Source organism: Felis catus, chromosome B4, assembly GCF_018350175.1.
Source record: "Felis catus isolate Fca126 chromosome B4, F.catus_Fca126_mat1.0, whole genome shotgun sequence".
Taxonomy (NCBI): Eukaryota; Metazoa; Chordata; class Mammalia; order Carnivora; family Felidae; genus Felis; species Felis catus.
In genome coordinates, this window is record NC_058374.1 from 115,733,561 (window position 1) to 115,751,823 (window position 18,263).

General features: G+C 35.1%; 1 protein-coding gene across 9 annotated transcripts in view; it reads right to left on the reverse strand.

The window, feature by feature from the left end:
• CEP83 (centrosomal protein 83) overlaps positions 1 to 18,263 on the reverse strand; it is a 119,863-nt gene that overhangs the window by 30,799 nt on the left and 70,801 nt on the right. For 8 of the 9 annotated variants that reach the window (XM_011284155.4, XM_019835339.3, XM_023257307.2 and 5 more), the window contains 5 exons: positions 17,782 to 18,033; positions 14,236 to 14,367; positions 7,874 to 7,988; positions 6,471 to 6,615; positions 6,208 to 6,357 (listed from right to left, as the gene is read on the reverse strand). In XM_011284155.4, the coding sequence (XP_011282457.3) occupies positions 6,208 to 6,357; positions 6,471 to 6,615; positions 7,874 to 7,988; positions 14,236 to 14,367; positions 17,782 to 18,033 (794 nt within the window). The remainder of the gene's footprint in view (positions 1 to 6,207; positions 6,358 to 6,470; positions 6,616 to 7,873; positions 7,989 to 14,235; positions 14,368 to 17,781; positions 18,034 to 18,263) is intronic. The other variant, XM_011284158.4, reaches the window with a different exon arrangement.

Consider the following 18,263-nt stretch of genomic DNA (forward strand, 5'->3'; position numbering starts at 1 on the left):
ATGATTCTAGAATTATTACAGCCAACATTTAAATTAATCATTCATAAAACTTGACATGAGTAAATAATACATATATTTCTGCCTGAGGTAATTCTTTCCTGAGTAATGAGAATAATATAACACTGTATGTTAACTATACTGGAATTTAAATTTTAATTTATTTTAATAAAAAAAAAAACCAAAAACCCTTGTCCTGAAACATAACCTACACCTTAATGAACATGATTTTTAAAAACCTCTCAACTTTAATCTATAATTATGAAGTCATTTAAGATTTTAGAAATTTAAAAAGCAGATATAGGGACTTCCAGGTAGCTGAAGTTAACAGCAGATATCTAGTTCTGTGCTATCCATACGTCCTGCAAAATAATACAAAAAAGCAAAGACAGCAAATAAAGCAAGCCACACAAAACCACATCCTTTCCATAGCTGGAAGACAGAAAGTGCCCAAACTTCAAAACATTTTTAAGCAAAAAGACGAAAATAATTCTAAATCCCAGCAAGGGAACATTCATGCTCCTGCCTGAAAGTCTTTGCTGTGAGCATGGGCTCAGTGCATTTAAATGAACTTAATTCATATGTTAAAATAAAATGATCCCTAATTTGGCTACACAGCGAGACCCAACTATATGCTACACATACAAGACACATTTAAAAAAATGAAATGATTCAGAAAGACTAAAAATAAGGGGGTGAATAAAGGCGTATCAGGCAAATGGAAATAAGAAAATAGGAGTAATGAAGGGCGCCTGGCTGGCTGGTCGGTAGCACATGCAAATCAATCTCATGGTTGTAGGTTTGTGCCCCGTGGTGGGTGTAAAGATTACTTAAAAATAAACTCTAGACAGAAAAAAAGAAAGAAACAAAGAAAGAGAGGGAGGGAGGAAGAGGGAGGGGGAGAGAGGGGGGGAAGAGAGGGAGAGAGGGGGAGAGACGAGAGAGAGAGAAAGAGAGAAAGAAAGAGAAAAAGAAAGAAAGAAAGAAAGAAAGAAAGAAAGAAAGAAAGAAAGAAAGAAAGAAAGAAAGAAAGAAAGGAAGGAAGGAAGGAAGGAAGGAAGGAAGGAAGGAAGGAAGGAAGGAAGGAAGGAAGGAAAAAACAGGAGTAATGACATCAATGTGGAATTCAAACAAATGACATGAAACGACAAAAAGAGAAGCACTTTTAAATGCTATAAACCACCATTACAACTAAGATGTAACTGTTATAATAATCTATATACCAAATAATACAGCAATCATCTTTTTGAAGAAAACTACAAGAAATGCAAGGAGTCACAGATACATACAAATAACAGGAGACTTACTCTTATAATTGAACACGTTCCTTTCTAGTCCTTATGTAACGAGTAACAAAAACTGATGATGTATTACAGGTGCAAAGTGAAGTGTAAATTTTAAAAAGACTCACTTTAGAGCTCCTACATGTTTAGTGTTGACATGTAAAATTGTCTCCTTAACTTTTTCGCCGTAGGTGTCTCACTTGCTTAACCCTAGCCCTGGCCTTGATACATTAGGTCACAATGAAAACATTACAGCATTTCATAAAGTAGAAATAATAGAAACAGTACTCGCTGATTTCAATACAGTAAAACTAGAAATTAACAAAGTAAATAAACAAAAAACCCTCCCACCTGGAAATTCAAAAACCTTGCTACGGACTGAACTGTGTCTCCCCAAAATTCGTTCTGTTGAAGTCTCAGATGCAATACTTTAGAATGTGATTGTATTTGGAGACAGGACCTTTAAAGAGGTATCTAGAGTTAAATGAGGTTATCTGGGTGGGTCCTAATCCCTATGACTGGTGTCCTCCTAAGAAGAGGGAGAGGTACTAGAGACATATGCACACAGAGGAAAGGCCTTGTAAGGACAGAGCAAGAAAGTAACCATCTATAAACCAACAAAAGAGGCCTCAGGAAAAACCAAATCTGCTAACACCTTGAGATCTCAAACATCTAGAGTCCAAAATTCTAGAGTCTAGAAGTCCAAACTTCTATCGTTGAAACCATCCTATCTGTGGTATTTTACTATGACAGCCCTAGCAAACTATTAATTTTACCTCATATTAAACAATTCCACCTTCTATTAATACATCTATTAATTTTGGGGTGAGAAGGAAAACACAAATTGAATTAGAAATTCTAAAAAGTTAATGATAATTAAAACACTACATGTCATAATCTACAGAATATTTTTAAAGCAGGGATAAGAAAAAGCTCACGTGAGAAACTTCACCAATAAAAATGAAAGAACGAGGGGCGCCTGGGTGGCTCAGTCAGTTAAGCGTCCGACTTCGGCTCAGGTCACGATCTCACAGTTTGTGAGTTCAAGCCCTGCGTTGGGCTCTGTGCTGACAGCTGAGAGCCTGAAGCCTGCTTCGGATTCTGTGTCACCCTCTTTCTTTGCCCCTCCTGTGCTCGTGCTCTGTCTCTCTCTCTCTCTCAAAAATAAACAAAACATTAAAAAAAATTTTTTTTTAAATGAAAGAAAAAACACTTGTTGGGTTAAATTCCAAACTCAAAATTTAACCAAAAAATGAACAAAGTAAACTGAAAGAAAGCATAAGGTATACAACATGATCTTAGAAAACTCTAAACATCTAGAAAACAGCTAGTAGAAAACATATGACTTTAGTAAGGTCACAGAATTCAAGGTCAACACATAAAAGTCCACTAACTATATTTCTATATGCCAGCAATGAACAATTAGAAAATGAAATTAAAAAAAAAACCTCCTATTTATAATCACATGAAAATGCTAAGAAATGAAATGTAACACAAGCATGACATATTCAATGAAAACTATAAAACTCTGACGACAAAACTTAAAGATGATATAATTAAATGAGAAGATAGGCCATATTAATGGACTGGATAGACTCAATATTGTTGACATGACAACTCTCCTCAAACTGAGCTACAGATTCATGTAATCCCAATCAAAATCCTAACAAGTCTTTTTGAAAAAGGTGACAGGCTGATTTTAAAGTTTATATGGAAAGGCAAAGGACTTAGAAGAGCCAAACAACCTTGACAAAAAAGACCAAGGTACAGAGGACTTGCACTACCTGAATCACACTTGTGATACAGCCACAGTAGTCAAGACAGTGGGATATTCGTGTCAAGATGGACAAACAGACCAATGTAAATAAGAGTCCAGAAACAGACACACTTACATGGTCAACTGATTTTCAACAAAGGTACCAAAAGAATTCAATGGAAGAAAAGACAGTCTTCAACAAATGATGCTGGAACAAGTGGAAGTTAAAAATGAACGTCAACCATCACCTCACACTACAGAAAAATTAACACGAATTGGACCAGAAAACCTAAATGTAAGAAACAAAATATTAATCTTTTAGAAGAAAACATAAGAGAAATCTTTATGACACAAGATCATGCAAAGCTTTCTTTGTTCCTTTTTAATTTTTTTTTAATGTTTATTTTTGACAGAAAGAGAGAGACAGAGCATGAGCGGGGGAGGGGCAGAGAGAGAGGAAGACACAGAATCCGAAGCCGGCTCCAGGCTCTGAGCTGTCAGCACAGAGCCCGACACAGGGCTCGAACTCACAGACCACGAGACCATGACCTGAGCCGAAGTCGGACGCTCAACCTACTGAGCCACCCACCCTGCAAAGCCTTCTTTCTTAAACAAACAGAACACACAAAAAACACAAACAAGAAAAAAATGATAAAATGGACTTCATCAAAATAAAAAAAAAATCTGTTTTCACTAGACACAATTAAAATAAGCAAAGCAAGCCACAGACTGGGAGAAAACATCTGTCAAACATGAATCTGACAAAGTACTTGTATGCCAAATAAAGAGCTGTTATAACTCGATATGAAGATAACTCCCCAATTTTAAAAATGGGCAAAATATCTGAACAGACACATCAAAAATCCACATTACAAGATGCTAAATAAACATCTCCAGCCATCTAGGAAAATCAAATTAAGACCACAGTGATATATTAGTACACATCCACTAGAGTTAAATTAAAAAGATTAACAAGTGTCAGTCAAGATGTGTTAAACAAATGGAACTGTCATAGGGGAACTCTCATACGTTGCTACTAGAAATGAAAAATAGCATAACTACTTTGTACAACAGTATTGCTATATGTTATAAAACAGCATTGCCATGTGTCATCACTCAGCAAAGTCATTCCCAGATATTTAACCAAGAGACAAACATATGCCCAAAGATTTGTACATGAATGTTCATAGTAGCATTGTTCATAATAGCCCCAAACTAGTAACAATCCAAATGTCTGTCCAGAAAAAAGGAAAAAGAAAAAGCAAATCACATTACATCCATACAATGGAATACCAATCAGCAATACAAAGTGATCAACTATTGCCATATGCAATAACATGGATAAACCAGGGGGTGTCTAAGGCTGGGGATCAGGGAGAGGTCAACTGAAAAGAGACATGGGGAAACTTTAAGGGTGATGGAAGTGTTCTATGTTTTTACTGTGGTGATTACATAACTTTACACAATTACCAAAAGGCATCAAGCTGTACATTTTTTAAATGGGTGAATTTTATTTTATGTACATTAAACACTAATACAACTATAAAAACTCTATGGCAAAAAAAAAAAAAAAACACACACAGAATCAAGAAGCAGAAATTAATGAGGTAGGAAATAGAAAAACAGTCAACTCCATAAATCAAATTCCTAGTTTAAAAAAATACCAAACTGTATGCTTAAAAATGATTAAAATAGTGAATTCTGTTATGTATATTTTATCACAGTAAAAAGAATAAAATCAACAAAGCAATAGCTGACTCGATAAACAAAGAGGGGAGAAAAAAGGACAATTACAAAATAAGAAATGGTCAAGGGAAGGTGCACTGAAACAAAAGAAATTAAAAAATAAAAATGATATTGCAGATCTCTATGAAGATAAATCTGCAAACAAAGATGAAATAAATAATTTCTTATGAAACACAGATGATTAAAACTGATCCCAATAGAGAAAGAGAGCCTTAACAAGTTGTTTTCTATGGAATAAACAGATACTTATTTCAGAAGTTAAGGTTGTTTCAAGATTACAAAATCCATTAATACATAATATTAATAATGTAAGAAAGGAAAAATCATGATTATCTCGAGATGATGAAAACCTTTGAAAATTTGCAACACCATACCTATTATTGCTACTGTCACGTTTGCCAAATGATGTTTTCCTATTTCCATTATTCTTTCTACATTTATTAGTTGGAATTCTCCTGAAAAAAGCTTTCCTTCTCTCTAAATATGACACATTAGGGGTGCCTGGGTGGCTCAGTTGGTTGAGCATCCAGCTCTTGACTTTGTCTCGGATCACGATCCAGTCGTCGGATCGAGCCCTGTGTTGGGCTCGGAGCTAAGTGTGGAGCCTGCTTGGGATTCTCTCTCTCTCTCCGTCCCCCCTCCCCTCTTGTGCTCTCTCTAAAATAAAAATTTAAAAATAATTACACATTATATCATTTGGATCCATAGATTTTTATTTTATCCTATGGACTGTAATCTTTTATTATAACTTATTTCATTGCTCAAATTGTCTCATATTTGGCCAATGGGTGCTAAAATTAGTGGAAGAATGTATTATGCAGAAGTATGATGAGAAAATTTACACAGTCTCAGGATATTTCCCCATAAGATAATTATATATCACAAAGAGGAAAAAACAGTCACTTTATAATGGAAAAATCTGGCAGACATCACCTTAACCAAGTGATCAAAGTTAACATCACCGGTAAGGGTAAGGTACAAATAATATACCTCCTGATATAACGTACTGAGGACACAAGACTTTGACTTTGGTATTATTTTCGCTAAAAATGTTACAACCTGAATTTAATCACAAAGAATTTAAGACAAACTCAAATTGAGGGGTGATCTACAAAATAACTGGCTAGCACTCTAAAAGTAAAGGTAATGTATGATTCTGGATTGGATCTTAGACCAGAAATACAGTATCAATGGGATAACTGGTAAAATTTGAGTAAGCTGAGTAAGTGTAATATTTATTTTGTTTCCTGCTTATATTGATGTTAGTATCTTAGTTCTGATGATTGTAATATGGTTATGGAAGATGTCCGTTTTTGGAGATCTCCATGAATTCATATGGAAATCCTCTGTATGACTGTTACAATGTTTTGTGAGCTCTGAATTTATTTCAAAATGAAGTTTAAAATATATATACGTATATATAACCTAATACTCTGAAGTTCCCTTCTGGCCGACTCTTCTGCCATCTGTGAAGCTCGCAATTTCTCTTCACACTGATCCTTTTCAGATTGTCTGCAGACATCATGTTCCACTTTCATTTTTTCTAAATCCGCTAATCTGTTCTCAAGCTCTAGCCTAAAACAACAGATGATAATTATGTTAGAAGAACTACAATAACGATGATATGACAGCAAAATGTTTTCATTTACAAGAAGACTGAACACAAAGTAAGGTAATTAAGTACTTACTTTTCATCTTGTAATATCACGAGTTTTTGATAACCTTCTTCCTTGGCAGCTTGTACTTTACGTATTAATTCACGATCCTTTTCTACTAGGAGTGCTTTGTGGTGTTCAACAGCTGACTTGAGAATTTCATTGTCTGACTGTAACCCTAACATTTTTTGAAGGAAAAAAATATGCTGCATTCAATGTTATTAAGATGAAAAGTCATAACAGCAAGCATCCATAAACTGATTAAGACAATTAAAAGAGCATAGAAAGTGAGTCTGGATATATATTCTCGAAGATCTTTAAATCTTTATTGATAAACCTTATGAAACAGACTAAAACTCAGAGCTAACCATCCTGTCCATTCACACACACTTTAATAAAAGACTATATTTACTCACTTGACTCCTGAGAGCTGGGGACATCAACCCAGATGATATCAAAAGAGATATATAATACTTCACTTCTAAAAGGGTTCTGTAATCTTAGCCCCACAGATAGCATCATCATAAAGCTGGCTGGAAGTAGTATAAAAAATCACAGAAACCTTCAAAACCTATCATTCTAACAGAACTGTCAGGTTTCTGGTAGAAATATAAATTAGAAACTTTCAAGTTTATCCAATGAATTCACAAATTTTCCTTGTATTGATATGGCAAGTATTTTGCACATGGAATAACTAAAATAAATTCATACCTAACTCAAGTTTAAAAAGAATGCAGAACTAAATCATAAACTCTCGAAGTTCCTAAGAAACATTACTCCCTAACTCTATGGAAACCCATCAATCAATATCAAATAGAAATAAATGATGAAAACACTAATTCATCATAAGCTCTGTCTGAAACTACAGACATCAGTTCAACTAAAGACCCACTTGAGGAAAGTTACAGGCCAAAGGTAGCTTATTTAAACACCTTTTAAGAAAAGTCAGGGGCGGGGTGGGGGGGAAGAAAAGTCAGAAATAGCATAATTCTGAGGAATCATGAAGAGAAGGGCATTCTAAGACTAAAGTGGAACTTAAAATAAGCCTAGGCTAAAGTAGGCTCAATAACAAGCCTGCTATCTACATAAAAAACAGAAATTGGGTCTGAAACCCACCTATCTTCCTTACATTCTTTAGACTCAAAACGGTCTGGGACTAATAATCACATGATCTAAATAGATTCAAAATTATAAACCCAGAAAGTATGGATTCCCATTTGTAAAGTCTCATTTAAGTATTAATCAAGTAAATGACATAAACATAAGATTTTTTAAAAGCTAGATCACAAAATGAACATTCACCATAAATAAAAATAATCCATATGTGCTCTAAGATTAAAATTCAGTCTGAAAATAAAAATTCAGTTTGATCTATTTTAATAATTTGAGTTTATATGTAAAAATAATAGTAAAAAGCATGGGAAATCATATATTACCATTCAGTTCACTTTGAATCTTATTCCTTTCTCTTTCTAGCTCACTCTTAGCTCTTGCTGCCTCCAGTTTGATGTCTGTTATTTCTAGTTTGTTTGAATGTTTAAGTTCTTTTACCTGTTGATAATCAGAAATTGAAATTACTATAGGCCATTAACTGTTACCCAAAAACATCAGTAGAAATGAGAAAATGTTTTGGTAGTAGGGTATACAGTGTAAGTATACCTTCCAAGAGAGAAGGTGCTTCAGTGCCCTGAACAGTATTTGGTATTAAGAAAACAGTCTTTTCCTAACAAAACTCAGTTATTTCTTTACAGATACCTGGGTGGGGGTCATCTGGCTTAATCTTGCTTTAAAAGGCTTAACTGCAAGTACCTAAAATCCAGTAGTCAATGACTGGCTGAAACCTCCCTTTAAAAAAAGTGCTGGTGACATGAAGCCTTTCTAGGTATAAGGAACAGCACATAAAAAGTTATATAGGTGTAGCATTACACAGTATGCTTGGAAAACAATGAGCAGTGTGTTATAGTTAGAGCAAAGGAAGGTATGAAATATGTGGAGTGGCAGGAAGTAAACTTTATATGCCATTGCAAAGGTCTGTGTATCCTGTTAGCTACTGAAGGTGGCACAGTCAACTTTGTTTCAGAAAATTAACTCTAGATGCAAATTAAGATTAAGAAACTGAAGGTAAAGAAACAATCAAGAGGCAAAGGATTGATAAAGGGGACAAGAAGGAAGAATTAATTGAATTCGGTCATTAAATAATGTGTGTGTGTCTGTGCGTGCGTGCGTGCGTGTGTGTGTGGCAGTGGGTAGAACAAATATAAAACCTGTCTAATTTAAACTTTTACTGCCCAAACCTGATTCTTTTAAAGCTCTGAGTGAATGGAAATAATTGTCAATATTTTCCATATAATTAACCTATCACATACCAGTTTTTAGTTTTCAATGAGACATCCCTTTTGAGAGTTGAATGATTCTAGTTCATAAGTAGTATTCATTCATTCATTCAATAAATATTTACTGAGCACTTATTATGTGCTCTAACACTGTTTTAGGAGCTGGGGTTACAGAAACAAACAAGAAAGCTTATTAGTCTCTTCCAATTATCTGCACTACTCTCTAACATTTTCCATATCCTTTCCCTGTGGTAATGTGCTTCTAAAGTTAGTCTTATAGTTAATCCCATAATAAAGATTTAACCAATACAGACATAAAAATTAAACCTGTACGCTGACATATTACACTAATGCATGAAACTACGAAATAAGAGTAGAAAACCACAAATATATACGTGCCAAATATGTAAAACAGAAGACGGTGGGAACAGAAGACTAAAGGATAATTTACTTGAGTGCAACAGAAATCTATAAAAATTAAAGATGGGAGTTAGAAACAAATCAGTAAGAGCTCCTAGAGCTAAAGAGGGGAAGAACAAGAAATAGAAGTGTCTTACCAAAAGGGATTCCATCTATGAAAGGTCTTAAAAACATTATAAGGAATGGTTTGGCCAAAATCCAAAGAAACAGACAAGCAAGTACTGGGTTACCTTTGTACTGCTAACCACATTTAAGATGCATGCTTCCAAATTAACTTATCGATTTTTTAAATGATACTACATAAAATGAATACAGTGTGCTGACATAAGGTTTTTAAACATTTCTGAAGCTCTTTTCTATGAAAGCAAGTCTCATAGAAACTACACGAAAGCAGCTAAGAAACTGCATTTATCTTGATAACTTAAACTTTCTGTAGACTGGGCTTTACTATATTATAATCTCATGGACAGAATTTAAACCATAATTGTTTTAAAATTTTGGAGAAATATAACTACAGTGAAAATCCAATTTCTATAACAAATGAAATTATAGCCTGCTATTATATACTAACTGTAAAAGGTTAAGAATGACATAGCAGTTAATTAACAAACCACATTGTAGCCTCTCTAAATAAGAGGTGGAAAATTACAGCCATCTTATTTTGCATAAACTTGATTCATTTCAACAAGAACTACTACGAAATCTATAAAAAAAAAAACTATTTCTTAATTCATTTCACCCTGAGATATACTGAAGTGAGAAAATATTTTTCAGCTAAACTATAATTATTGAAACTGAAAGAATTCTAGACAGGAAGTCAAACAAGTGAAGTCTGTCTTCAGGCCTACTTTTATTATTAAACTAGTGGTATATGCTCAAGCAAAGTATTTGTCATCTCGCATTCACATTTATTCATCTATGGACCTATATGAGTTTAAGCTTTCCTTTAGTGCCACATTTCTATGATCCTAACGTAATGAATGCACTTACACTAGAAGTATTAACTTCCTGAAAATATATTAAAAGGAATTATTTTATTTATTAAAAATGAGAAACTTATATCAATATTTATTACATAGCTATGACAGTAGCACATTCTGTAAGTAATCTGAACCACATCCCAACTAGTCATAATAAACTTTTCTTTCTGACTCTAAATCTCTGGTTCTTCACCTTCTTTGTGATCAGGTCTCAAAAGTCCTAGGAAAACTACAGATCTTTTCCTAAACAAAGTGTACAATGTTAAAATGTTACATATAATTTCAAGAGATGCAGAGTCTTCTAAAGCTCCCTTGGGCTAAGGTACCCTGTTTTTCCTTTTATTTTTCATAATATGTTTTCCATGCTAGCCTTCATGATGCCAATTTATTTAATGCTTTTGACACAACAGGAGCCAAGAATTCAGACAGTACTACCCAGTAAACTTTAATAAATATAAACAGTGGCAATAGTTTTACAGGGATTCAGAATCTGTTAAATTACACATACACATATACACAAAGACATGGAAGAAAATAATATATGTAAGCAAGAAAAATATAGTTGTAAAAAATGTATTACTCAAGAAGCTCCTGATGCAAATTCCAAAAAGATGTGTGTACTTGAATTCTGATATTTTTCAGAGGTCTGAGATGGTGTGACCTCATTAACGTAGCTAATAAGGATAAATGTGTGTGATGATTTCCTTAAAACTGTATTTATGTTACTGGCATTCTAAAGATCAAATACTTCCTGAGGTAACCACAATTTATCTCATTGAATGTGAAATATCTTTAAGGTCACCATTTTCAGGCCATCTTTGGTAATACTTTTTAATCCAAGACACTGATAGTCATACGGACATAATTCTGTTCAAAACCCTAACATTTACAAATTTGAATAACTTAGACAAATACACCCCAGGTGCTCCTTTGCATTGCAAACAACCATTTGCTAGAGTTGCAAAATATTGATGAAAATTTCAAGTTGCAAAGAAAACTGTGACAATCGTGTTTGAAATATCATTCTAAAATTTATCCTTCCAATGAAATCTTTTTACATGCATGATTCTAAGTGAAAATTTGGTTTGTCTAAAGCTGAAGGGTGGTTTTTAATATGCCATTTATATGCAAAAAATGCAAGTATGCCTTTAAAAAGGAAACTCTTAGCAATACTAGAATTGGAAGAAAGGCATGAGAGAACTTCCTAAATTTACTTGTTTGTGTTTTGCATCTATTTCTTTGTATACTCTATCATTGTAGAAAGTCAATGTATATCTCTCAATACGTACACATCTGAATGTATAAATAATCTAGTTAGGTTAATCAGGAAGCAATTGTATTATTAATTTATTTTCCAGTAGGGCTTACACAACTTTAGGAAGCTGAAAGAGTTCCTAGGGATGACCTACAACAATGTTTCGTTTCATGTATGAGGAAACTTGCCTAAAGTTCCACACACAGTTATTGATACAGTGAGGAAGGAAACTAGTCAATGGGTTCACAGTTCTGTGTTCTATCATTTTCTTATTTAAGGACATCATTGGTGTAAAATCACTGCCATTACTTTCATCACCAGCTACTATTTACTTCATTCAATACTATCATTAATCTTAGAAAAATCCTGTAAGAGGCAGGCATTGTTCCCACTTAAAAGTTAAGCAAATCAGAAGTTTACAAAGGTGATGAATGAGATAAATGAGCCAGGATCAAAAGATAGATTTATCGGATTCAGAGCCCACAGACTTTTCCACTGCACTTCAGTACCTCCTCCAAAATGACCAATTTTGGCTAGACTAGAAGACTACACTTGAATCAAAGTATTTCAACAATTAAAAATCCTCTTGCCTAATTTTCACTTCTTCTGTCTAGCATCAGCCATGTCTAACGAATTAAATGACACACCGGCTACAAAACCACTTTGTAAACTGTAAAGTATAAAAATTCAAACAAAAATTTTAAATGTCACTAGATATACAATCTGCAAACATGAAAGAGTATGTGTTTGCCATGGAAAAAACTGGGTAGACTATCTCCCAAGGGAGGCATCTAATACATCTAGTATTATGGTTTATGGACTTTCAGGCACAGAAATGACCACTCTCAAGGTTAGATTCACATTAATAAAGTTTATAAAGACTGATCTATAAAATCAGAATGTCAGTTACAGTAACTGTGAGAAAAAATTATAATGGATATTAGAACACTCTAAGTCTAAAGGACCAGCAGGCATTTTCTCCCTGTAGACAAAATTACATTGGAAGTCAAATAACAGAAAGTGGTTTGGTGATCATACAATCAGAACAAATGGAATGAAATGAATTGCTATTTTCACGCTTACTAATTGAAAACAGATGGGTATATTCCTTTCCACAGTAAGAATTATCTCTTCAATGAGACTAGAATCCTTACATCCTACTCACTAAAATTCAATCTTCCCTCTGTCATAAACAGTGCCTAAGTCTTCTTAAGTAATTCCTTGGCCAAGGAATTTATGATGAATACATTACTTCTTTAGATAAACTCATTTCTATCAGAGGCTACAGTAAATTCCTTCTGGTCTGGGAGCCATTTTGTTTTTTAAGGTAATTTTACCTGAACTCTGCTCTGCTCTGATGGAAAATACTTCAGAAACCAGACTTATTTCCTAGATTTTAAAATACCCCCAAGTACTACCGTTAATAATAGCTAATATTTGCGGTGATTATCTATTAGACATTTTGCTAAGTGCTTTATGCATAATATTGCATTTAATCTTTGCCATACTCTCTAAGGTAGATATCAGCCTTGCTTTATAAAGAAAAACACTAAAATTTTCAGAGAGAAAGTAAGTTGGCTCAAGGTCACACAGTTAGTAAGGAAAAGAAATGAAAGCTGAATCTAGTCTGTCTGACTCCAGAGCTGATGCTGTTATTCACCACAGTTTTCTACAAGATACTTTTATCACTGCTATCCTATTTCTGGTTACCAGATTCCTCATATATACCGCATGTGAGGGAGAAAAAACTAAGTTCCTGAGAAAACTTAGTATATAAAAGAAGTGCAAACCATTATATATATTCTTTTAAAAATAACATAAATGCAGGGGCACCTGGGTGGTTCGGCCAGTTGAGCGCTTCAGCTTTACCGTTGGGCACGTGAGTTCAAGTTCCAAGTTGGGCGCTGGGCTGACAGCTCAGAGCCTGGAACCTGCTTCAGATTCTGTGTCTCCCTCTCTCTCTGCCCCTCCCCTGCTTGCACGTGCATACGTGCACACGCTCTCTCTCTCACACACAAAAAAATCAACATTAAAAAAAAACTTTTTTAAATAACATAAATGCAGATCATGCTGCTGTTATTAATTTACTCACTTAACAAATATTGAGTGACTTTGTGTGCCAGCACTGTTCCAGGGGCTGGAGATACAAGGAATAACAAAAGCAAAGTCCCTACTCTTAAAGCTGATATTTGGTCGAAAGAAAAGGGGGTGGGAAAGGACACGAGAGACAAAAAATAAACAAATATAAATATATATCAAATGGTGTTAGGAGCTACGAAGAAAAATAAAGCAGATAAGGAAGACAGACAGTGAGGCAGGAAGAGGCAAGATGGTATTTTACAAAGTATTTTACAAAAGAGAAGGCAGGCCTCTCTGATAATGTGCCGTGCCGTGAGAAAGCAATCTATGAGGACGTGAGGGAAGACTACGTCTGGCAGGCGAGTGCCAAAGCCCTAACACAGAAGTCAGTAAGAGTGAAAAGAAGGCCAGTGAGGCCGGAGCAAAGTGAACAGGAGGGAAAATGGACTGTGAGGCCGTGGAAAGACTGCAGAGGCCAGATTACGCAGAGCTCTGAATGGGCAGAGAGTTAGGGGGCTATTATAAAAATCGAACCTCAAGAAATCATGGCTTAGACAAGAGTGGTCACAGAAGAGGTGGTAAAAATTGATCACATTCTGAATGTACTGGAAGGTAGCATGACAAAATAAAAAGAGATCTCGATACAGAGAAGTATTAAAATACAAAATTTCTTTGCCATTATGCAGTATCAAGCATTCTAAAGAATGAAGTACAAACATAAGATGACTTACTTTACTGGTCAACGTATTTATTTCCCGTTCAGCTTTATGCAATTTACTAATTAAAACAGTATTTTGTTCATTGATTGATTGTAGCTCTTTTTCCAAGCGTTCAGCCTGTAGTTTAGCTGACTGTTTTTCAGCCTTTAATTAAAAAAATTTTTTTAATTTATTCATAAATGTTGGAATTATATAAAAATAAGCACTATTTTAAACATATGTGTAATCATACTAGCCCCAACTACTCAAAACCTCATCAATACTAACATGCACCAAAACAACGAGAGTTTCCTCAAAGTAACTGGTAGAATTAAAATGAATGATATTTGCTCCAGGAAATATGTAACAAGAGTATCTACACAAGTGACATTATCAACAGCCACCACCAAAATACAACTCATAAACTTCTCTCATGAGAGTGTACCTCTGTGTACTCACTTGACACCTATTTACTCTTTTTTGCGGACATAATTCGAACAAACATTTTGGGGGCTTCAATGCATCTCAGAAATATAAAAGTATATTAGAAAGTAGAAGAAAGGGCTCATTTGCAGTAGTAGGTGAGAGCAAAAAATCTGAAAATCAACGGAGATTAAAAAAAGAGAGATTTAAGAATTCAAAATTCTCAATCTGGAGCCTCTGGAAGTATGAACAAAGAGCTCAATAGCTCTTGATCCCATCACATAATAAAGATTCTTAAGTCTGTAAATTTTCAAGAAAATTTCTGGTTGGTAACAGTCATAGTACTCTTTAACTTGAAAATGAAAACTAAATGCTTTTTAAAAATATTTCCACTCAATGGGGCGCCTGGGTGGCGCAGTCGGTTAAGCGTCCGACTTCAGCCAGGTCACGATCTCGCGGTCCGGGAGTTCGAGCCCCACGTCAGGCTCTGGGCTGATGGCTCGGAGCCTGGAGCCTGTTTCCGATTCTGTGTCTCCCTCTCTCTCTGCCCCTCCCCCGTTCATGCTCTGTCTCTCTCTGTCCCAAAAATAAATAAACGTTGAAAAAAAAAATTAAAAAAAAAATATTTCCACTCAAAATAGTTAAAATGTTTGACATTTAAAAAATAAGCTTCACGGTTTTATAGGATCTCATTTCCTATATATCTTAAATACGATAAGCATATATTCAGGGGCACCTGGGTGGCTCAGTCAGTTAAGCGTCCGACTTCGGCTCAGGTCATGATCTCACGGTTTGTGGGTTCAAGCCCCGTGTTGGGCTCTGTGCTGACAGCTCAGAGCCTGGAACCTGCTTCAGATCCTGTGTCTCCCTCTCTCTCTGCCCCTTTTCTGCTCGCCCTCTGTCTCTCTCAAAAATAAATAAACATTAAAAATAAAAATGTTAAAGAGTATATTCAACAAGTAATTCAGAAAAAACTATTTTCCTCAAATATAAAATGATAGTCTTTGGGCAGGCACAATGATAGCCAAAAAAAAATCAAAGAAGAAAAAATGCTTCTTCTCATGTGCTTATTCTCATTTCATCTGACAAATGATAAAATTAACTCTTTGAAAGTGTCACAAATGAACCTCCCATCTTTTGTAATCATTGAACTTGTCCTGAAAATCAGCACTCCAAATGACCTCAATAAAAAGCTCTGCATTGAGATCAAACACTGTATTCAATTGCAATCATCCACTTACTCAGTCACTATAAATACATTAATACTGGAAAGGTAGCAACATAAAAGTCTCATTCTGAACTGCCTCATGTCTAAGGTCCAATGATACAATTTTAGTTCAGGAAACCAATAAATACTGTCAGAAGCTTCATCAAAAAATAAAAAGATGACTTCTATTCTTCAAAACATATCAATATTTTGGCTGTACCCAGTTTTTTGGCTGAAAAAAATCACTATTTTGCTAGATGCCCACTAATTCCCTACAAGTCTAATCATTTCACAACTATTCTAAACACACACACACACACACAAACACTTTGGATTGTTCAAAATAAATCAAAACTAGTTTTTGATTGCTCAAAACTAGTATATTTGCTATATGTTAAACACTAAAAACCAGGAAAAGTAAGCATACCTAAACAAGGTGGTTAAGGGATCCAGAATATGTCACCGTGGCATAAAAATTATTTTGAGCTGAAGGCATTTGATAATCAATAGACACAGGAAAAGGTTTTTCCCCGAACTCCTCTCTGCTACCAAAAACCAGAGCCACCAAAAAGAATTATAAATCCCCTTGTCTGGGTTTTAAAGCCAGTGAAGACTGACTCCTATTTAGGGAGAAGGATAAAAAATCACCTATACAGACACTGTCACAAAACTGTCATATCTCCCATCTATTTTCCTAAGGGCCTGTTTATCTTTCCTAAAAGTCATTTGTGTTCCCCTAAGTGCCTTTTCTCCCCGTCTCGTTTCCCTATTAAGATGGTATGCAGGGTCACCTGGGTGGCTGGGTCAGTTAAGCCTTTGACTTCAGCTCAGATCGTGACCTCACAGTTTGGTTCAGGAATTCAAGCCCTGCATCAGGCTCTCAGTGCAGAGCCTGCTTCAGATCCTGTTTCCCTCTCTCTCTCAAAAATAAATATTTTTTTATTTTTATTTATTTAAAAAAAATTTTTTTTTTTTTACATTTATTTATTTTTGAGAGGCAGACACAGAACGTGAGTAAGGGAGAGGCAGAGACAGAGAGAGACAGAATCAGAAGCAGGCTCCAGGCTCTGAGCTGTCAGCACAGAGCCCGACGCAGGGCTCGAACCCATGAACTGTGAGATCATGACCTGAGCCGAAGTCGGAAGCTTAACCGACTGAGCCACCCAGGCGCCCCCAAAATAAATATTTTTTAAAAGGATGACACGCAAGCCCCAAATTCTACCACTTTGAGCCACATTTTTTCTGTGAAGTCCTGTTTACTTACATAAATATCCATCTTTTCTCTTGTTAACCTATTGTCAGTTTAATTCACAATCCCCAATCACTGAACCTAAGAGTATAAAGAAAGTTTTCTTCTCCAACAATGGAAACCAAGAATTTTCATAGAAGAATACCTCTAGGAGTACCAGCCTAGCTCTGCCAGCTCTTATATTTCTCTAACAAACTCAGGAAAATAGTTCACTAAAGACTTATATGCATTAGTACCAAGTTGAATTGTATTACTCTGGCAAGAAGCTGTCATAAGATATAAAAGTATGGTATTTTTATTTAAACAGGTCTTTTGATTTTAATACCTTGAATCCCATGTAAGGAAATAACTATCCAGGAATAAATTGTTCCTTCTGGTTGGAGATGACTTTAATCCTCAGAAACTCAAATTTTGAAAATTTTGCATATTCTACTCTTTGGCATTTCAAGGGTTAAATCATTTTGGCTAGGTGTTTTGGCTCCCAAAGAATAAATAATCCCTTTGTAAATGTAGTAGCACAGCTATTGCTTATGAATCAATAGCTTTCTTCTTTACAAAAAGAATCTATACTCTTGGGACTCTACAAATGCATCAGCATTAGATTGGTAAGCATACATTTGTGCTCTAAAAATCAAAGGCCTGTCGATTGCACTTTCAAAAAAGTATGCCATACTCTATCGGGAAGCAATTAAAATCTTACCTCCAGGGATCTGACTGTAGCCTGCGTCTCAGCCAACTGCCGTACCTGAATTCTTTGGACATTTTCTACCTGAGCACCAGAATTTTCTTTTTCAGCCCTTAATTCGGCTACCTCAGCCTCTAAGCCTTTTATTTTCTGACATAAATGGACTTTTTCTCGAACAAGTTGTTCCATTCGTTTGCTGTCTCTTGTGGGATCAACACTAAGCAGTTGATTATGTAGTTCTTCTTTATCTTTCTCCAGTCCTGCAATCTAGTAATAATTTGAAAGAAAGCACAGAATCTTAAATTAGTGAATTTTCAGTCATGAATATGCTTTACACATCAGTAAATTAAAATTAAAAATTACACAATATGGAAGTTGAGGTGGTGAAAGCAAGTACAAAGGATAAAAACCTAAAATGTCACATTCTTCATTCTGTACTCAGCATGACTCAAATGTGAGGGCAAGGACCTTGTCCTATTTTCCCTCTATCTCCCCAT